At 39.7% G+C, this 22848-nt stretch overlaps 1 protein-coding gene across 2 annotated transcripts; it reads right to left on the bottom strand.

Moving 5' to 3' along the window:
• Window positions 1-4656: 4656 nt before the first annotated feature.
• LOC120597659 (boLa class II histocompatibility antigen, DQB*0101 beta chain-like) lies at window positions 4657-10748 on the bottom strand. 2 transcript variants are annotated; one of them, XM_039856293.1, is made up of 5 exons: window positions 10540-10746; window positions 8803-9072; window positions 6711-6992; window positions 6123-6233; window positions 4657-5006 (listed from the first exon to the last, which is right to left on the bottom strand). In XM_039856293.1, exons 1-5 carry the CDS (start codon window positions 10646-10648, stop codon window positions 4993-4995), a joined length of 786 nt encoding a protein of 261 aa, XP_039712227.1. In that variant the 5' UTR covers window positions 10649-10746; the 3' UTR covers window positions 4657-4992. The 2 variants fall into 2 exon arrangements, with proteins under 2 accessions (XP_039712227.1, XP_039712228.1); XM_039856294.1 differs by lacking the exon at window positions 6123-6233 and having other exon boundaries at window positions 10540-10748.
• Between the last annotated feature and the right edge of the window lie 12100 nt (window positions 10749-22848).

The following is a 22848-nucleotide window of genomic DNA, read 5'->3' as shown; positions in this document are numbered from 1 at the left end:
TCTATTATTGAATGGACTAAGCCCCAAACTTTATTGATATATTTGCTAATTCAAACAATAAAGCAAAATGGTCATTGAGTACCAGTGTTGTGATCCATATTATACTATGTTCTGAGTGTATTAAAATAATGTGAAAACAGATACATTCATTATCTTCCAAAAAGATATACTCCAGTGGGAGGATATATATATATACACACATACATACATACATATATATGTATATATATATTTCATATATATGTGAAATAATTCCACAAACATATAATAACAAACTCTGAAGAACTTATAAAGGAAAAGAACAAGGTAACATGAGAGAAGAATCAAGAACCAGGTCTAATTTGGTAAAGTTTAGAGAAGAGTTGAAGAGTTTATTTCTAATGAAATAAAATGGTACATAGCATGTGAAAGACAAGGTTAAAGAGGGCAGAGCAAGTGTTTGAGAAAATCTTGCAATATGAAAGAAAAGATGAGAAAATAAAATGAAAATCATCAGATTTAGTAGAGAAAGTGCATGTAAAAGCAAACAATTTATTAATTCTAATTAAAATTCTTAGAAGTGAAAAAGGTATTTTATCTATAAAAGTACTAATATAGAGCTAAAAAATATAAAAATTTAATAGAAAGATTAGAAAATTAAATCAAGAAAATCTCCCTGAAATTAAAAAAAAGACAAAGAAATGTAATATATTGTAGAAAATATAAGACATAGAGAATAGACCCAGGGAGTCTAACATCAAATTAACAGACCTAGAGAGAAAACAGAAATGAAGGGAGAAAATTAACATAACAAATAATAAGAAAAAATTTTCTGATACAAAAGACCTAATTCTTTACATAAAATAGGGCTTTCAGATATTTAACAAAATTAATGAAAACAGACTCAAGTATATCATTTTTTATTATCAAGTATATCAATTTCGGGACCTCAAGTTAAAGGAAGATCATAAAATATCCCAATGAGGGAAAGTAAAACTGAACAGAGGATAATCAGACTGTCAAATACTTCTGTCATTAAGATAATGGGAAAGGTCTGGAAGTTCTAAAGAAAAATTATTTTCTATTAATAAACATACAACTTTTGAAATCACAGATATGAAGAATAAAAACTTGTAGACATTAAAGGATATAAAATTTACCTACCACACATATTTTTACTGGAAGTTGATTAAGAATATTTTTATTGGAAGTTGATTAAGTAGGTAAAATGAGGTTGTTATTCAGAAGACAGAAAGGCAAGGACTGCAAGAAATGGTGGATTCAACCCAGGATGTCACTGAAAAGAGATCCTGCTACAGCAGTTCCACGGCAAGCCTCAAATGCTTGACTACACAAGTGATGTTTAGAAAGTGATAAACAACTTTTTCCCACTTTTAGAATTAATCTATGAGCAAAGTCCAAAGACAATTATTGTTACAGCAGAATGTTAATATTTTCAGCTTCAACAATATGTATTTCAAAAAAGTGAAGATACCTCAATTTCATAAGTGGGAGTGTAAAAGAGAGGGGAAAAGAAGGGTAATGATGCCAATACCTTCATATCTCAAAAAAGGGGGCTAAGAGACATTGGCCATACTTAAGAGAAGAAGACACAGAAATAAGTATATTTAAATTACAATAGAAAGAAGAATGATATAAGATGACCCATGAATTAAAGCAAGATTTTAGAAGCTGGGCTGTTATACAGTTACAAAAAGTTCTTAAGCTAACCTGTAGGGAGCTCTGAAGCTGCAAGAGCCCTTCAGAGTTGGCCCCAAATAGGGACATTTATACCTCCACACTGAGCAGTCACTGGACATAAGTTGCCCTGGGAAATAAGGTGAAAATTGGGTGAGATAGCTCCCCTTACCTAAGGTAATTCTGGAGGTGGGTTAACAGCTGAGGGCTATCGGCAACATTCGCAGCAACTAAGGGAATAAATCCTTCAGTCTCAAAGGGAAGAATCTAGGTGGATCAGGACAGCATTCCCTTACAGAAGCACTATTCTAGTCACTGGGAATATATATATTAAAATTTATCTCTTATAGTCATTAAGTCAGCAGACTCACCCTTTTGACTTATGAAATTTCCTCCTTCAGTTAAACATTCTATTATAGTCAGGAAGGGTAAGGTTATGTTGCAGTAAGATCTTAACCTGCAGTAAAAATTAGATCTCAGTGGCTTAGCTTAATAAAGGGGACTCAATTCCACAATCATTCAAGGGACTCAGGTTATGGAGTCTCTAGCATTTCATATACCATCACCTCAACAACAGCTTCCAGAGGAAGACAAAGCAGACAGAGCCCACATTTACACCCACATTTAAGTTCCATTAGCTGGTACTAGTCACTTGACCCCAACCTAACCAGAGGAGGCTGGAAAATGTGCAGAAGCTTATGGAATATTGGTGCCACTGTCCCTGGAAGACATATTGACTGATATCATTGAAAGTAAGATCAAATGCTCATGACTAGTAGTGGGTGGTCTAGAACACCCACACATTTTTTTTCTTCAAGTTACATGCCTACTAAGATTCAGGGGGTTCTTTGATAGCAAATTTGTTTATAAAAGATATATTTGTCATTTTAATTAAATTATCAATTAAAGATTACATTACCCAATGCAATCTGGATGCAAAAAAAAAGCTGTTTCTATGAAACTGGGAAGAAGACTCTGACATTATTAAGAATGAATCTTCCAGCATGGGACTAGTGTGACAATGTTGAACTGTAAGGATGTCCCAAAATATACTCTACCATTCATCCTTATAATAGGGCTTATGTTTCAACTAAAAAAATCGGATTTCAATATCTCCCTAAACTCTTCAGTATGGTTCGGTATCCTCCTGTCTTTGCAGAGTCAGAAGAAACAGCTAAGTATAGAGCGCAAGGGCTCCCTGAACCCACAGCACAAGTCCTTCCACTTCCACAGGAGTGTCACTCCATCTTTACTCTTATAATGAATGGCAATGCTGATCCTGAGGGAGATGACAAACCAGCACAAACACTCTGGCCACTCAGCATCTTGTTCTTGGCAAATTTAGACTATGATCTTGGGAACAGAATCCCATGTATCAGTCTGTCGCCACACCCCAGTGTCCCTGCCTATGACCTACAGTGCAGCCTGTATTACAGAAGATGAAGGTCCCAAAGAGGCCTAGTTCTCTATTCTGAGCTCATCCAGGAGAGGGAAGGACCTATCATTGGCTCCTCAGGCCCAACATGTGGGTAAGGGAGCAGGGAGGAGGGGATGCCAGCTCCTCAATGGCATGGCTCTCCATAACTTTAGGGATAAGCTCCTAGCCATCCATCTTCATGACCCAGAGATTGAGAAGGAGACCAGCTTTCAGGGTTGGGTCCATGTGTAAAGATCCACAGTGCGTAGTGACCTTCCTAATACCTGGGAAGAGAATGTCATCAGGAACCAACAGGTCATTATGTTCACAGACAAGGGGAGCTCTGTCCTCTGAGAATTGATTGTGTCGGAGAAAAGGATGAATGGGATGAATGTGAGCTGGCACCCTTTCCCCCACCTTCCCAAGGAAGAAACCTAGAACCAGAGGTGGCTCTGCCATTTGTCTTCTGGGGTCCACAAGAAACAAACTGCCTCTGGACCACTCCATCGTATGGGGCTCTGGAGGCTGGAGTGCTCCACATGGCAGGGGTGTAGACATCTCCACTCTGGAAAGTCATTTCCAGCAACATAGGATCTGGAAAAATCAGCCCTTGCTTCTAATAAGTGTGATAAGCACAACACCAACTGTCTGCATCCCATGAACAGGATGGTGTTTTTGAGAAGTGTGAATGTTACCCTGGCTGAGCCCATCAGAATCTTTGCTAAAATAGTTAAAATTCTGGTAGACATTCTACAAACATACAACAGAGAGAGAGAAAGAGAGAGAGGAGATTAAATGTGAGGTGATGAGAAAGAGAAATGCAGAAAAATAGAGAGGTGCAAAAAGAAACACAGAGGATAAAGAGATGCCGGTAAATAGTGACAAAAGTGCAGAGAGAAAAAAATGAAAGACAAGCAGTGATACAGTGAGAGACCTGGCAATGGAAACAAAGATGCAGAGAGATACACTGATAGAAACATTTGGGGACAAAAAGAGACACAAAGAGACAAAGGTGCGCAGATAGAGATAAAACAGAAAAAGAGAGGAAGATCTCATTGAATATATGGATTTAGTCACTTCTGAAATCAACTTGACCCCACACTTACTTATAACATGAACAAAATATATTTGTGTTGGATTTCTATCATTTGAAACAAAAAATAGTACTTTTAATGCTGGTTATACTTTCTCAAAAATAAAAATTGACCTTGATCAATATGACTTGCCAGGATATATTTGAAACATCAGTGACCCAAGGCCAGTGTATCGGTCCATAAACAATTCCACTATGCTTACTTACAGAATTCTCACCAAACTGGAAGAGGCCAGCATATCCTAAGGCCACTGCAATCAACATCAATACTAAAGAACTATGAAGAATGTTACCATTGAAATGATCTTTTATCTCCTCTTCCCACTCTTACATGACACCCTAAGATGCTTCTAGTCTCCTTTCAAAGAACAACCCCTCCTTCTGGTCCCAGGTTGGTTGGGTCATCTCAAAATATATTCTTTCATTCTGCAGTGTTTTGCTACCTTTACTCATTTAAGGAGGTTCGGGATACAGAAAACTCATAATACGTTTAATTATGATTAAAGCTGTATAGGCAAGTAAATGGTTTCAATGAGCTCCTCTTGAATAGTTGGTAGGGGGGGAATAGAAACAGAAAAAAATGCCTTGGGTCCTGAGCAATTGCTGCTGGCATCGCACAGGCAGAGGCTCCAGGATCAATGCAGGAAGCAGCATTACAGTCAGATCCCTGGGGTGGGGTTCGCAGGAGGTGACCTGGCAACTGCATCAGAGTCACTGCAGGACTCTAATCTCAGAGGGACAAGGTGACAGGCAGCTGGGAATTCTGGGCAAGGACAGGCAGGCATATCAGAAGTATCCTCAGGAGTCAGTGCAGGAGCCCTGGAAAAGAGAGAGTAATCAGCACTGGGTGCCCTGAGCAGTGTATCTATCCTCTCCCCTCCTTGCAGCATGAGACAGAGAAAACTAAGGTCCAGGGCATACAGTCATCGCCTCCCTCAATATTTGTGTAAAGGTGAAATCAGCTAAAGAGGACATGCAATTCAGGTCAACACAAGTGTGTGGGAGGCGAGAGAGCAGCTGTTACTCTTCAGTGGAATATGGTTTCACTCTTTTTAGTAAACTAGCTGACAACTCACCTTTCTACCACTAGTATTCTTTTAGTCACTTATAAATATCCACAGGCAGTAGCCACCAATACTTGGCACAATGTGGGCATCGTCCTTGTGCCTAACACCCACGACGTGGCTCTGGCTCCAAGTTTCACAGAAAGATGCCACAAATTTATGGCCTGGTTCTGCATAACAACCTCTGGAGCTTCCTACAGAAACTGGGCAAACTTCTCCCCTAACTCTGGATCCCATGGCAAGGAACAGGCCATGAGCCTGGACTACTGTGCCCAGGTGCACTTACCTCAGGCCTTTCCCTCTTTTATCTGTTCCCCTGCCCCACCCCACCGCACCCCACCCTCACCCCCACTGAATAGAGCAGAAATAGTACCTGGTAGAGGCCTACTAGGTCCTATTAAAGGAAGTTATACAGAGAAAGTTCTCATCACACAAACACCAGTCCCTCACTCACTCCAAGAAGAAATGAGATATGCAACTTAATTGGTAATTTATTTCCTCATTGCTCAGCAACCACAATGCCTTAACCACCCTAAGCTAAAATCCCCCGAAATGAATGAAACTGTCACTACGGAAACCAATGTCCCGACCCCTTAAAACAAGAAGCTTTCAGAAAGGGGCCAGTGAGATAATGATGAACTGGAAGTCCTGTTCATCATTACACTCTGCTAGTCACCTCTGTAGTAGGGCTACCTTTCAACCAGTAAAATCAGTCCAAAGTCTTCCCATAGGCTTTTCCCTCTCCTCCCACCACCAGCCCAGACTCTTTCCTTTCGGGGTCAGGAGGTAAGAGTTATACCTAGAAGCAGAGAACTCCCTCAACAGAGTGTCAGCCACAGCTCTTCTTCCCCATTTCCCCAGAGTTCCTTACCCTTCTGTTTCCTGTGACGGATGAAAAGGCCCAGAACAAGGAAGATCAGCCCCAGCACGAAGCCTCCGACGCCACTCAGCATCTTGCTCTGAGCAGATTCAGACTGTGCTCCTGAGGAGCAGAGCCTGAGTGTCAGCATTTGCCCCCACACCCACAGTGTCCCTTTGGGAAGCTGGAAGTCTGGTCTGAGGTATAGGAGGTAGAGGTGCCAGGAGAACATAGTTCTCATTCTGACCACCCATAAAGGAGGACCAGCCAACAAATCCTTAGACACTGTGGGTGGGTGAGAGAAACTGTTCCTTGAGACACACCCTTAACCTTAGACGCTAAGACCCCAGTTACAGCGCAACAGTTAATCCTTCAGAGCTATCAGCGCTGGGTTCCAGGGCCATGGTGAACCACCCTAGTACCTGGAAAGGCAATGAGATCAAGATGTTTCTGATGCCCCCACTATGGCACAAGAGGCACTCTAGTCTCCTGTGATGTCCAGCTCAGTAGTAACATCAGAGATAAGGGACGATATGGAATAGGCCAAAGGAAGCTCTGTCTTTTGGGGCCCACAGTGAAAGAAAACAAACTGCCCCTTACGCCACTCCACTGTGGTAGGGCTCTGGAGGCTGGGGTGCTCCACGTGGCAGGTGTAGACATCTCCTTGCTGGGGAGTCATTTCTAGCATCACAATGATCTGGAAAGTCCAGTCCCCATTCCTAATTAGGGGGGTGGACACAATGCCGGCTGTCTCCTCCTGGTCATTCCGGAACCACCGAACTTTGATCTGGCCTGGATAGAAATCTGTCACTGAGCAAACCAGCAGGTTGTGGTGATTTAGAGCCTCTGTCTTGGATAGGGAGACAGTCACTGTGGGTTTCACTGAGGGAAGTAACAGACAAAAAAAGACACAGAGAGATGTGAGACCACACAGCAAATCTCCCCATGAGAAGAGTCTTTCTTGGTTCCAGAGTAGAAAGATCCCTGGATTCCAACTCTTGGATTAGGATCTGAGCTGGGCTACTTTATCAGCTTGAATAAACACATCGGTCAGTTTACTCAAGAGATAATAGTAATCATTCTATGGGAGTTATTCTGTTGATACCAATTGATAAAAATGAAACACTTTAAAATTATAAATTGCCATATTATACAGGCCACTGCTTATAAAACATGGAAAAATAAATATAATAAACCTGGACTTCTTTTCCCCCACACCTATTGAAAGTAACTACAGATCAGCTCTAGTGATTCATACTAGGGCAGTGACACTGTTTTCTGTTAGTCCCAGTACTCCTCACAGTAGAGAAAATACATCAGTTTTGAGTCTCCTGCTAGCCATGAGACCATCAACACTAGTCAGGCCCCACAAATAGTAACATGAACTCAGAATTAAGAATGAATATACATTTCTACGTCCAATAGAGTGGGAGAACAGTGACCATCACATCCTTCCTACAAAGCAATGCTTCTCAAACAGGCTATATTCTATAATTCTCAGCATGTAATACTAACAAAATTGTGGCACTCGTGAGCCACAATCTGGAAGGAATCATGTTTTCAGCTTCAGATTTTAACTTGTTCGATTCTCTTTCCTGGAGTCTGACTAAAATCATGGTCAGCTACATGGACTTATAAAATTTGTCATCTTAGGTTGACAGTAAAAATAGAGGGCACAAGTTCAACAGAAAAATGTTAAAATAATTTTTATGAAAAAAAGACCTGAAATAGCAAAAATATAAGTACATAGTGGCATTCAGATGTGGGTCAAAAGGCAGAAGAGTACAAAGTAAGCTGAAAGTTATGTGAACACACATAGATAACACTAGGGTCATACAACATCATTCAAGTGTTGTTTTTATTTTTAGCAAACATTTTTTCCCTCAGAATTTGCATTCACGAATTCTAAATTATTAAGATCCAACTCAAGAGTTGACCTTAATGCATTAAGCAAAATAGTACAAAAAAATAAAGTCAGTTTTTAAGGCTCTACTTACTCCTCTGTTTTCTATTGAGCCTAAGTGGATGAGCAGCTGAGTACATTTATTCATTAATTTCACAAAGGTTTATTGAGCTCATACTGCGAGGTTCAGTGTATGCGGTATTAGGAATGCAACGATAATTGACAGTCCCTCGCCCCAAAGAGGTCCAGGACTGGTGATAGCCATTTAAGAAAATAATAATTTGAAACCAAAAAGTCAGAATATATGTCACGATTCTAATATATTACCACGTGTGCAAGGTGCCTTGCACGCAGTCGGGGAGCAGCTCTAACCCACCAGGTCAAGCTTGTTCATTAAGCCTCGCGGCGGCACGAGTAAAAATGGATCTTGCTGGGAGAGCTCACGGCAGGACCCGTGGGCCAGGAGGGCACACCGGGCACGGGTTACTGCTTAGGCAAAGGTGAGGGACAAGGAAGCAAACACACCTATGGCAAGAGGTGAGGAGGTGCAGAATGGATGGAAAGAATAGCAGAGGGCGCGGAACCTGCCACACTGGGCAGGCCCGGCCGGCCTCTGGCGGAATCTGGAGCGTTGCGGAAGGCGCTGCGGCTGCTCCGCCCTCCGCCGCGCGACGCGCCCCGCCTCCCTGTCACCTCCGTGGGCCCCGGGGTCGGGTCCGAGAGGCCACCCTCCCCGCGGAGACTCTGCCCCTGGAGGTGGGCCTGCGGACTGCTGCGGACCGCGCTCACCTCGCCGCTGCCAGGTAAAGGGGGCGGACACCTGGTAGTTGTGTCTGCACACCGTGTCCACCACGGCCCGCTTCCGCTCCAAGATGTCCGCCTGCGAGTTCCAGTACTCGGCCCAAGACCGCCCGAGCTCGGTCACCGCGCGGAATTCCCCCACGTCGCTGTCGAAGCCCACGAACTCCTCCAGGTTATAGACGTATCTGTTCAACAGCCGCACCCGCTCCGTCCCGTTGGTGAAGTAGCAGTAGCTCTTAAACTGGTACACGAAATCCTCTGCGGGGAATCGCCGCCCTCAGTCAGGCCTCGGCCCACGGCCCAGCGCGGCCGCCGCCGGCCCGGGCGGCGTTCTGGGTCGTGGGCAGTTGGGTCAGACACACCTGAAACCTGGCCGCGACTTTCCGTTCCCGCCCAACCCGGCCCGGCGCCTCCTGCTCCGCACCCGGGGTCCCCGACCAGCCGCCCCTTCTGGGAACCGCCTGCGTGTGGGGAGGGGAGGGAGGAAAGCCTGTCTTTGGGGCGCAAGTCCTGAGACCTGTGGTCCCTGCCTGAGGGTCAGAACTGGGCGAAGAGGGCGGTCGGGGTAATTTTACAATTGTCCTTGGATTTAGAGGGATCAGAACGTTCTAGCATGAAATCGCATTTTCCGTAGAGCTCTGGGGAACCTCAGAGATAAACAAGTATCCGCATAAGCACGAGAGTCCAGGGGAAGGACGAGAACGGTCTAGAATTAAGCTTGTCCTCGCCCTGACAAGCATATTCTCTGCGTCTCGGGGCAAAGTGCCTTCTCTCCCATGCCTGGGTTTACTCTGAGTTTCGGAGTAAACCAACTGCACTGTGAGGTTGTCTCACTCCTGGTGGTTGGAAGGGTTGGCACCTCTGGAGTCCTAGCAAGGAATATTTGGTTCATGGAAAGAGCACAGGCTTTTGGTTTAGATAAATTAGATTCCAATTAAACTGTGCCAACTACCAGCTTGGCAGGTTACTTAACAAAATACCACTATCATAAGTGTAATTGTGTAAAAGATATATAAAAGTGTTAGGAAGATTGAGAAGAATCTGAAGATACTAACCCTGTGTCTAAAGTAAATGGTTTCTCAGTATGTATCATTTCCCTTCTTTACATTCTTCTTTCTCTTAAATATAGTCCATTGTCAACACAAATCTCTGAATCTCAATCGTTACTATTTGACCATACGTCAGTGAAACTTGAAGTTAAGACTCCCTGTCTGTGGTCATGCAGTCAGCTTCACTCCAACATCAAGACTTGGTCTTTACAAGCCCCCCACTCAAAGTCAGGGATGTAGAGTCCTTTTCCTCAAATACTGAGACTACAAGGACCACTGCTGCCCTACATTTTGCCAACTCAGAATCCCATAGTATTTAGTCCAGACAAGGTCTTGGGGTACCCTGAAATGACAAATCCTGCTGTCTCTTCTTTGAAGAAATTATTATCTTCAAAAATAACCTCAATGTCACTTTGTCCTGTCACTGGTAGTAGATGCACACTTTGTCTCCTCCTCCCCGTTATAACATCCTCAGGCTTGAGCCTGTCGGATGGGGATTGTCCTCACCTAATAAGGTGGAAATGAGAATGTAACTAGCTCTCCTTCCCGAAAAGAAGAAATGAGTGATAAAAGACTGTATTTTGAGATCATAGAATTCCCCACACCCCAGCCCAAGGGTCCCTCAGAGCCTGTTCTCCAGAGTGGTGGCTCTGGGGAGCAGCTGCCCTGCACTTACGTGGAGAGTCTCTGCCTTCAGCCACTGGGGTGCTCAGCACCACCAGGATCACCATCACAGCTGCTGTCCAGAGGCCTCTGGGGATCTGCAGAGCCATCATCCCAGACATAACTGAGAGCAAAGAAATAAGAAATGGTAGTCAACACAGCTCACACCTGGTGTACCCACTCTGAGGCACCCACTTCAGAGAATAAGAAACTGTGAAAGTATCCATGCAGGGTAGGATTGGAGAGACCCTAGGAAAGGAACCAATCAGCACTGAAGCTGAAGTACCTCATCTGTCTCTGGGCAGATGATTTTTTGAGAAAGTTCTCAATCCAAAGCCTGGCACTATGTCTTCGTCAAATCACACTAGATGAACCTTTGAGGTGAAGATTTTCTCTGTTATAGGAGATCTGAAGATTGAATGCCTTAGGGGCTTAAGGAACCAAAAGAAAAATGATTCAAGAGTAGGCACCTTGGTGATATATATTTAAAATCTACCGTTCTTATATTTGGGGTTTTTAGTAGAGAAAAATAAGTGGAGAACATATATCAGGGGAGAGAAAGTTATTGTCACAGAGATGTTCACTTCTATTATCTTAGACACTGAGAGCCTTAAATTGTGGTAGAAAGAGCAGAACTTTGAGAGGGAAATGATTTTGAGCTGCTTTGTTTGTTGAAATTACTGAACCTCTTTTTGCCTTAGGCTTCTCTTTGTAAAATGTGGATCATGTTTCATACATTTTATATCTAGATCTTTATATATACAAACTTAACAGTAATATGACTGCTTTAATATTGCAAAATGTCTCTTTGCTATCATGTGTAATCCTTTGGGAATATCACAAACAGAAAACTTGACAGCTTGCTGGCAAGTGCTTATTCATTATGCAAGAATCTATTGTATCTGTGCTTTTTGAATGAAAATATTTGAAAAGTTATATTGACTTTTCCCTTATAAGCTCTTCAGCTGCTTAAATCTTCCCTGAAACATGAAACAGTTTCATCTGATTTCAGCAAAGGCACAGTCCACAAACGTTCACATTCGGACACAGTCACCTTTAGTTTCAAGGACAGAGAGCAAAAGCTGTGGAGAAGCATTTCCTGGGGCCTGAATAGTGTTAATAAGGGAACACATGTTTAGAGCCACAGATTGTACTGTGTCAGTCCTAAACATCAAACCCTGGATGGCAGAAGTACCGATGTACTTTCTAAAATAAATTTGTTATTTATCAGTCTCCTCTTGCCCATGACTAGGGGCAGTACTAAATGGTTACAGAGTAATTAGAACAGTACCAGGCAGACAAGACAATAAGTATCTCTCCCCTTCTCTTTTTCTCTCCCTCCCTCTCTCTCTTCTCTGTATTTTAGTTGTCCTTCTAAAATAAACTACAGGATCTAAAAGCAGAATATAAGGAGTCCACCAGGTAAAAAGAAATAGGGAAGAGGTAACGAGAAGTTCCCATTAATGACACATGGAGGCAGTGAGTTATTCCAGTATTCTCTATTGGGTGCATAGTTCCAGAGCACCTGAGGCTGGGAAATTCAGACTGGGCTTCCACTAGCAGTGGTATACTCAGGATCAAGATAACTACAAAGTAAAGGTTTCCATGGTGGGAGGGAAACATAAAGAAGGAACATCAAACTCAGGCCTGAAGTAGGATTGGGGGCCAAAGAAGAATGGTCAAAGAAAGATCTTAAAGGTGCTTCAGTTCCCTCAGCATCTACCTCAGAGTCCCTCAGAATAAGCAGAAAACTCTGGCGCATCCCCCACCTCCTGTCCTAAGGGGGAAAATTCCCTCGATTCTGTTCTGGGCCTGTACAGTGGAGGCTGCATCAGACTTGGGGATTTCCCTGTCTCACAGGCCTCCTCACACAGACTTTCTAGTAGCAACACAAGTGTCAGCTTAGACTCCTTTTTCTGATTGGATAAAACTTCATCTGAAAGGCTCTGGTTTGGGCCTCCACCTGACCTAGTCAGCGTTCTCTACCTTTTCTAGAGTTCTCTGCACTTTACATATCCCTGCTGCATTACTCAGGGCAGCCACCGCAGGCCTGGCCTGCGAGGAAGATACTCCGACTAACATCCTGATTCTGGGTATTTACCTGAATCACCCCGTGGGGCCCTTGTGGAAGCAAGGCACGTAGGATGAGGGCAGTGCGTGCTCCTGTGGGTAGACAATGAGATAAAGAAACAGTCATTGATATGGGTCAGGATTATAGTGGGGAGACTCTCCCCTGGGGACATTCTCTGTTCCCTTAGGATGGAAGATTAAAATTGTGGATTCCTTCTTTGTGGAAATTCGGGGAGAAATCATTTTCCCTGGTCAGCATTCCTTAGACTCTGTGCTTGGTCAGTGGTTTTAACTGTGAACATAATAATCATCTTATCACCAGAAGGGCCACTTGGGACCCCATTCTGCATTCATTTCAGAAATTAAGAAACATATATTCTGAAGGATTCTATGGCCTCCTTAATGCCAGTAGTAATATAATTAGAAATACAGTGCCAAACATAGATCAAACTGATGGTTGCTGGGAGGTGAGCATGGGGGAAATGGGTGAAAAAGTGAACAGGAATATAGTCAATAATATTGTGATAAATTTGCATAGTGACAAATGATTACTACACTTAGTGTGGTAATCACACTGTAAGGTCTAATCGCGGTATTGAACACCTGAAACTAATACAATATTGTATACCAACTATACTTAAAAAATAAAATATTATTTTAAAAAAGAAAAAAGAAATACTGCCCCAGAGTTTTATTTCCCTTTAATAAAGATTCGTCAAGCTATTATCCCTAAATTTTTCTAACTCTTTATGAAGCTGCTCACATATGACCCCATATGAACCTTAGGTAGCCAGTTGTATGAATTTTTCATGACTCATATAAAATATGTTCTTTCTTTTGCACATAGTTATCTCTTTAAAATCACATTTTAGAGAATCTGAAGAGTCAAATCAGTAGCAGAATGACCACACATAAACCATTTCAGCTCTGAAAGACTTAGTTTTGCCTCATCTATAGAAAGAATACTCACCTCACAGGACCACTGTCATGAATGCAGATATAATTTGTAAAACTCCTCTGCAATCTATGGTAAGCTGCATACAGATTAGTTTTTGGATATAACAGTACTGGGTTTATCTTTTTTAACATCACTAACAAAGACTGAAAAGTCTTCTTGTTACTTATCTCAATGCAGGTGATGGAATCATTATGGTTTAGAAATCCTACCTCTTACCTTACAATTATAGAGGGAAAGAGCAGGGAGAACACATTAGATGTATATATGATCATGAATCCACTACCTTTTTCTTCTCTGAAATGCCATGACTAACCCTGCACAGAACTGCCATTTTAAGTATAATTTGAGATCTTAGAACCCGGTCCTTCTCTCAGTGGGCTTACAAATGTGGAAACTTGAGCACAAAACACAGAGTCTTAGCACAAATTAATAAAAGAAAAAGAAAGTGAATGCAGCTTTGTGAGCTACATGGACTATTATGACAGAGAGAGTCTATGATCATATATTACCCATCTTGATTTGATTTAGTGAAAGAAGGACTGGCTATTTGTCATTTTAGCTTCTGCCAAATGTTTAAAAGCCTTGTCCTGGCCATAGCTTGAGTGCCCTGCATTCCTCATCTTCATGATCAGGGCCCCGTGTCTCAGCTCTGACACATCTGTGTGGTTTTGTTTCCTGTAGTTTTGTCTTTCTTTGCAAGACTAGGAGGGGGACTACTCACAGAGTGTAGTTTGGTATGATTAGAGGGTGGAAGGCGGGTATCCTAGTCTTTGCAACAGAACCTAGATTTGACAACAGAACCATTGAAAGTCATCTGGGTTTCCACCCCACCCCCAGCCCCCATCCCACAGTATGACAAGAAAATAAAACAAAAAAACAAAAAACAAAAAAAACAAAAAAAAACAGGGAATTTAAGCAGAGGAGTGCCATGATATGCTTTTCTGTTTATAAAATCACCTTGGAAGCAATGTTGAGGGGACTTTTCAGAGGGTCTATAGATTACTTTATGTGAGCCAAAAAGGATTCAGGTTACTTTAATGAACCCAATCCATCAAAAGCCTTTTGCTAATGACCAGTTTGCTAAATTTACTAAAATTATTAATGTATCCCAAACTCATTTTTTTCTATTTGTGAAGCTTGTTAGAAATATGTTAAACCATATTAGATGGTTTGGAAGTGTGTTGGAGGGCTGTGGATCATAGATCCCTGAGTTTCTGGGTCCTCTTGCTCGTCCCTGGCCCCATTCTCTGGCTCTCCATGACTCCACTCCATCTTTCTGACAACAAACAGTCCTTGGTTTCCATGAAGCTTTATAACAAATACATTATAAAGACAAAGTATAAACTGGTTAATTATACTTCACAGACAATTTCAGAAGTTGTTTAAAATACTTTTGATATAAATTGGAATAAATATTTTAAATAGTTAAAAAAATGTTTTGTTTGAATTTAGTAAATTTTATGATTTGACTCTTCAGAGAAATTAGCAAAACAGCCTTTAAAATGCTGAAATATATAAAACGAAATATTACTTTTGAAAGGATCTTTTGACAAATTAGCTGACTTACCCATAGGACACATCTTTGAGAATAAGCAGGAACCTCCATCCACAAGTTGTTTTTATCTAGTTCTTGTTTCTGGGCCACACTTCTCAACCCAAGACCCTTTAAAGAAAACCCCAGGTACCTGGGGAGCCTAAGATAAAGAGAAAGGAAATTAGGATTTTGTACCCAGGCCCTTTCAAGCATCAGTTACATTCTGATTAATGTGCAGGCACAGTATCAGATCCACCTTTATTCTTACCCATTCTCTCTTCTTTCTATGTTCTGCCTCCTTTGATCAGTAACTGACCACATAGGCACTATGACACACCCTTTATGCCAGTTTCCTTACAATTTTGATTTAGATTAGCAGTTCTACATAGAACCTGGAAATGAAGACCAGGTGAGAACAAATTGAGATTGAGAGGTTTATAGAACTTGACAGCTTTGGAGAACTGAGTAACACTGCTCACTTGAAAACCAGTTTGGACATCATGACTGAATGTCCCAACTCTGTCCACACCCTCACTCCCTGTACCACTCCCTTGTACCTGATCAATGGACCCTGTACCTTGCATGTCCCCACTGGACCCTGTGCATTTCTAATCCCAATGGCTTCTCCTTTCTCAGAATCCCTAGTGCCAACCCATTTTCAGAGAAGAGAAAGATACAGTTCTGTGGCGGTCGAAATGGGCATTGTGGAGAACTCCTTTCTCATCAGCCAGAGGATATGCTCAGACAATACCTCCTCCAAGAAAGGGATTATGGGGAAAATCCACAGCAGATGTTCGATAAGGACTTGGAAGATGTTGGAAGGTGAAAGGACCAGGACTGTGGGAAAAGGTTTGGCAGGAAGATAAGAAATCAGGTGACTCAAAATATTTGGAAAATCTTGAGGTAAATAGGAAAAGTGGATGATCCTGGCATAGGAGCCCAGAGCTCACCAGTTTCATGGTTCCTCTGACTATAAAGAAATGGCCTGTGAAGACAGAAGAGGAATGAGACAAAACCCCAGGCTGCCTGCTGGAACTCGGTATGTGACTGAGCTTTGTTTCCTGATCCACTTCTTCAAGTTTCTTCTTCCTTTCAGTCTCTTATTCACTCCACTTCTCAGTGGGGCCACTGATGACATAACCACTCAGAACGCATCTGCAAATGTCACTCTTTTCTCCTCACCTCTGGCTTTTTTTTCTCTCAACTCTGCTTCTGTTTCCCTATTGATTATTAGGATATTTCCAGGTATCACTCTTCCCACAGCTTCTAGATCTATTTTCACCATGTTGCTTCATCTCCAGAAAAACCTTAAATATTCCTCTGTGAAATCTTTATAATGCCTCTTTCTTCTGTAAGTCCTTACTAGTAAAAAGAGGTCATAATATAAAAGGCTATATAAAAGGTATTTCAGCCCACTTAAATGCCTATCCAAAGTCATGGTTTATGCACAACAGCAACATCAACAATAATATTTGAGGGAGAATGATTTTATATCCTCATGTATGAAAACTTGAGCTCTTTTGAGGGAATAGGGACTGAGATGGGTGTTATACTACATCCACCATCACTCTCAGCTCCTCTGATAATCTTACTTAAAGAGGGACATGAAATCAGGATGAGATTTTACAATTCTGGATAAGTGGCCGAGCCTACCCCTTGAGAGTGATATGATCTGGCTTGGAGACAGTCAGCTCAAGTGACTCTGGGTTCTCTCAAATAACTCTCCTCATCCAATATTCAGCACTGAACCTACAATGGTACTCTGAACCAATGAGAAAAATGACATAATACTTGTCCATTGCATATTCTTTCAATGAATTAAGCTCTGGTCATAGGAAATAAGCAAAGAAAATATTTAAAGGAAAAGATACGCCTTGTGGTGTAGACAAAAATAATATGCTTCAGTGTTGTTTAAATGTAAGATCCACCAACTAGTATTTTAGGGCAAATAAACATCTCAAGCCTCATTTTCTTCATCACAAAGCAGCAAAAATCATCATCATCATCATCATCATCATCATCATCATCATCATCATCATCTTACGTGTTGTAAGGATCAAAGCAGGTAAAGATATAGTTGTGATCACAATTACCTTCCAAGAAAAAATTAATATTGATCATAAATGCCCCATGTTCATCTTTGTCCCATCAGTAGTATAATATGCATTCTCTGAATAATAACATAGGACTTATTTTTCAATATAGTGATAGAAGATGAAATAGAAGGGATGGGAAGGAGGAGGGAGAAGAAAGGAGGGAGGTGAGGGAGAGACAGAGAAACTAATGAATTGGAAGAAGGCAAGATACTCTAAAGAGTGAAATAGTCAGTGAGAAACCTGATTTAAGACAAAATTATCAAATTTGCAATTTCTATTTTTATTTTTTGCATTTCACCGTGACATGTGAACCATTTATATAAGCCTAAAATCTTCAGTAAAAGATGCTTCATGCAACAATTATATTTGTGGTTAATCTGGGTGGGAGAGAGAGGAAGTTCAAGACAAAGAGAATGTGTTCCATAATCATGTATACTTCACAATAGAAGTTCAGAAATTGAGTGGTCTTTAGGGTCAGTTAATTCAATCTTTATCCATGTTAACCAGATCCAATTACTTCTAACTCCCTACCCTTCTGTCTATTGCACTGGCTTTAACCTATAGTTGGTTTCCCACACAGTTGTAAGGAATGTTCTGGTATTCTTAGTCTGCCTAGTCAGGTCCATTCTCTGTCCTTATTGTCCCTGCTCTGTGCCCTAAAGGCTGAGCTAAGGATTACATCACTTGTCAAGACTATCTAGTTGGCTTCTGGTTGGGTTTAGCCAGTGGATGGTACCAGCAGGAGATCAGAAGGTTGGAAGAAGGCAAATCCATGGTGCTCCTTTTCCACTCCTTGCTTACTTTGGTACACAATAGTTCTGGCCACAACTATAGCTTCTGCCAGCTCCCTTTGCCTCTTCAAGTCTTCTCACTCTTTCTAATCTCTAGGAACCTCAAAAATTCCTTCACTCACTCACTTTTAACCCTACCTATACCTATAATTAAAGTATCATTATTTTAATTATCTAAGTGAAAATCTCTTTTCTACTCTGATCCTGCTTGATACAAGCAAGTTCCCATCAGTATATGTGGTATCATCTTCCCTTCTTCATATAACTGTGTAGAGAGAGACTAGTTTTACATTACAAGAAGTCTTGAACAAGATTCTCAACAAATATCATTGTCCAGAATTGCTTAAGGCTTGTTCCGCCCTGAACCAGTCCATGAACTAGCAGATGAGATTACTATGACTAACTTAGACTAATGATAAGATATGGAAAGAATATTAGAGACTTACAGCATTTTCTCCTACAATTATCAAGATACAGAATATACACAATTGTGTTAGAATTAAAATTTGGGATCTTAAGTTTACCACGTAAATAAAAATGGATTGGGATTTTACAATATTTTTTGAGTAAGAGTTTTTGAAATTACATAGTGGAAAGAATAGTGCTCAAATAAATTTTTCTAGAGCTTAAGGGCTTTAAGTCTCCAGATGATATCTGAATAAGATTTATGGGTAGTTAGAAAGAAGAATATTGCTAGATATCAAATGCATAGATGTATTTTTGTCTATTTACTTATGAACAAGTTTATGTACATTTTAAGATTTATTTATTTACTTTTTTCAATAAATACTTTTGAGATCATATTGTCAGTCATTTCCTTCATTATTTAGCTTATATTCCCAGTGGAGAAAGAAATTCAATGAACTCCAAACAGAATAAACGTAAAGAAAACCAACTAATGCACATTATAAGCAAATTGCTTTTATTTATTTCTCTTGCCTGAAAAAAATAATAATAATAATCTAGAACTATATTATATATATAGCTCAATCTAGAACTATTTTATATATTACATACACACATATACAACATTATATCGAATAATTGTGGTGATAGCAGACAGCTTTGTCTTGTTTCTGATCTTAGAGGAAAGGTTTTTAGTTTTACACCATTAAGAATGATGTTAGCTGAGGGTTTGTCATATACGGCCTTTATTATGTTGAAGTATATTCCTTCTATATCCATTTTATTAAGTGTTTTATTCATAAATGGATGCTGTGTCTTGTCAAATGCTTTTTCTGATTCTATTGATATGATCATATGATTCTTATCCTTTATTTTATTTATGTGGTGTATCACATTAATCCATTTGCATATGTTATACTATTCCTGTGCCCTGGAATGAAGCCTACTTGATCATGATGTATAATCTTTTATTAAAAGGATTCTAATGTGTTGTTGTATTCAATTTGCTAGTATTTTTGTTTAGGATTTTTGCATCTGTATTTATCAGAGATATTGATCTATAGTTTTCTTTTTTGTATTATCTTATAAGCAAATTGTTAAGAAAAAAGTACTAAAGAGAAAATATTAAAAGTAGACATAGTAAAAAAAATCACATTTTGCCAGAGAAATAAAGCAAAGAATGACTTCAGAAATCAGAATCTATGCAAGCCAAAGAAAATGGAGCAATATCTCTACTTGTCAACCTAGAATTCTATATTCAGCAAAAATATCTTTCAAAAATTATGGTGACAAGAGTCTGATTCCAAAAAGATGAAGTGAATATACTCTTGAAACAAGTAAAAAAAGAAAAAGAAAAGAAAAGAAAGAAAAAAGAAAGAAACATTAAAAAAAAAAAAGGAATATCTCAACAGCAAAGGAAAACCAAACTGAAATTTTAGAACTCAAACACAAAACAATCAAAAGTTAAAATAAAAAAGAAAAGATAGACTCACCAGAAAATTGGAGAGGACAAAGTAAAGAATCAATGAACAACTTCTGGTTTTCAATCTAGCATATAAGAAGCTGTGAGTTGCCGCTCCAACCCAAAAACATATAAAAAGCTGAACAAACTGAAAAGTCAGCAACTCTTCTTAGATTCTTAAGAGAAGTGATGGTCTCAGGGGAAACCACTGCCCCCCAAACTAGAGAGATCATCTAGCAAATATAAAGAAAAACAGCTTACTAGAGCAGAAGCTCATGAGCACAGAGCATAAACCTCCACAGGAACCAGTGCAAGGAAGGGAGACCTAAACTGTAATTTGGCAAGAGCCTGAGGCTCAGCATGGACAAGTCTGAGAGTTAAAAACTCCAGGAAGACCCAGTCACTGAGGCCCCCACACATTTGTGAGCTTTACCTCCAGGAGATTGACCTAGTTTTCATGCTTCTGTGAGGGGAAGGGGAAAAAATCATTCTGAAATATACCAAAGCATTCTTTTCTTCTTAACAAGGCCTGCCCACTGGAGAAACTATTAACCAGAACTTAACCTTCTTAAGTTTTATCAGAGCCTAACTGACCAGGGGGAGGAAAATACCCAACTCCAGCCTCCTCTAGCCTTCCTGTCCCACCTAACAGGAAAAAAAACTGCAAAGCACATATGAAGTTCACAGTCAGAAAATGAATTTACTAAAAGACTGAGAACTACTCATAGGCCTGTAGAATGCTTTCCCTCCCCCTACACTTAATCTCTACATTACTAAAGGCCTGTTTACAGCAGTTTCTTTTACCCAGTTATAAAGAAAAAAGTATAAGACATGTCAAAAGGCAAAAACTTTCTCTGCTTAAGGGGCAGAGAAAGTATCACAATCAGACTCAGATTTGACAAGGATGTTAGAATTATCAGACCAGGAATTCAAATAACAATGATTAAGATCTTAAGGACTCTAATGGATAAAGTAGACAGCATGCAAGATCACATGGACAACGTACGCAGAGAGGTGGAAATACTAAGAAGGAACCACAAAGAAATGCTAAAGATCATAAACATTGTAACAGAAATAAAGAATACCTTTGATGGACTTATCGAATAAGCATCAATAACTAGAAGAAAGAACAGTAGAAAATATCCAACCTGAATAACAGAGGAAAAAAAATAATGGAAGTAAATTAAATAAGCCTCAAGGACCTGTTGAGGTTATGGGACTATAATGAAAATCTACCTCTTGTGTTACTGGAGTTCTGGAAAGAGAGGCAAAGAGGATGGGTTTGAAACATAAGCAAAGAAATTATTACTAAAAATACCCCCAAGTTAGCAAAAGACATAAACCTACAGATTCACTAAGTTAAGGAAACCCCAAGCAGTTTAGCCACAAAGAAATCTATGCCAAAATATGCTATAGTCAAACTTTTGAAAACTAAAGACAAAGAAAATTTTCGGAAAAGAACAAAGGAAAAAATAACCTACCTGTCTGGGAAAACCAACTCAAATGACAGTAAATTTCTCATTAGAAACCATGAAAGCCTGAACGTAGTGAACGTAGTGACACAACATTTTTCAAGAGATGAAAGAAAAGGACTATCAACCCAGAAATATATATAGAGTGAAAATATCCTTCAGGAATGAAGAGGAAATCAAGACATTCTGAGATGAAGGGACACTAAGAGAATTTGTCACCACCAGATCTATCACAAAAGAATGGCTAAAGGAAGTTATTCAACCATATATAAAATGATTAAAGAGGGACTCTTGAAATATTCAAAGGAAGAAAGAATAATGAAAAGAGTAAAAAACATAAGAAAATACAATAAGCTTTCCTTTTCCTCTCAAGTTTTCTAAACTATGTTTATGGTTCAAACAAAATTATAATACTATCTGATGTAGTTCCAAATGCATGTGAGGTAATATTTTAAAACAATTACATGATAAATAGATAAGGGTAAAGAGATACAAAGAAAAGCAAGGTTTTGCGCATCACTCAAATTGGCAAAATGTGGACATCAGTAAATCGTAAGTTAGATACATAAATATACCTAGAGTAACCACTTGAAAAAAATCTAGATAAAGAGATACAGCCAAAACACTATAAATGAATCAAGATGGGATTCAAAAAATGTTCAAGTAATCCACAAAGTATCAGGGAAAAAAAAAAACCAGAGGGGAAAAAAGAGAGAAACAGCAGAGAAGAAAATATAAAATGCAGTTGTAAGTCCTAATATATCAATAATTACAGTTAAGTACAAGTGGTATAATACACCAATTAAAAGGCACAAAGATTGGCAAAATGGATATAAAAGGATGACCCATTTGTATGATGTTTAAAGAAACTCACTTCAAACATAATGATATAGATTACATTGAAAGTAAAAGGATGAAAAAGATATAACATACAAAATTTAATCAAAAGAAAGCAGGAGTGGGAACATAAACTAGATATCAAAGTAAATTACCAGGGACCGAAAAAGACATTACATAATGATAAAAGGGTAACTCCACCAAGAAGGTGTAGCAAATCTAAATGTGCATCATCCAAAGAACAGAGCTGCAAAATATGTAAAACAAAGACTGATCGAACTCACAGAAGAAATAAATAAATCTGAAATTATAGCTGGAGACTTCAACATCCCTCTTAACAGCTAAATGGAAAATCAAAAAAATATCGAAATACTTTATGTCCTAAGTATAGGATTTAATTGACATGTAAAGAACTCCATACAAAAACAGAAGAAGACATGTTCTTTTCCAGTGTTCATGGAATATATACCAAGATAAACCATATCCTGAACTATAAAACAAACTTAAAAACATTTTAAAGAATTGAAATCATACAGAGTATATCCTTTGACCACAATAAAATCAAACAAATCAATAACGGAAAAATAACAGGAAAATCTCTACACACTTAAAAACTAAACACATCTCTACATAATCCATAACCAAAAAGGAAATCTCAAGATAAATTTAAAAATTAATTGAACTGACTGAAAAGGAA

The sequence above is a fragment of the Pteropus medius genome, unplaced genomic scaffold, assembly GCF_902729225.1.
Source record: "Pteropus medius unplaced genomic scaffold, Ma_sr-lr_union100, whole genome shotgun sequence".
NCBI lineage: Eukaryota > Metazoa > Chordata > Mammalia > Chiroptera > Pteropodidae > Pteropus > Pteropus medius.
This window is presented reverse-complemented; position numbering and strand designations above follow the sequence as displayed.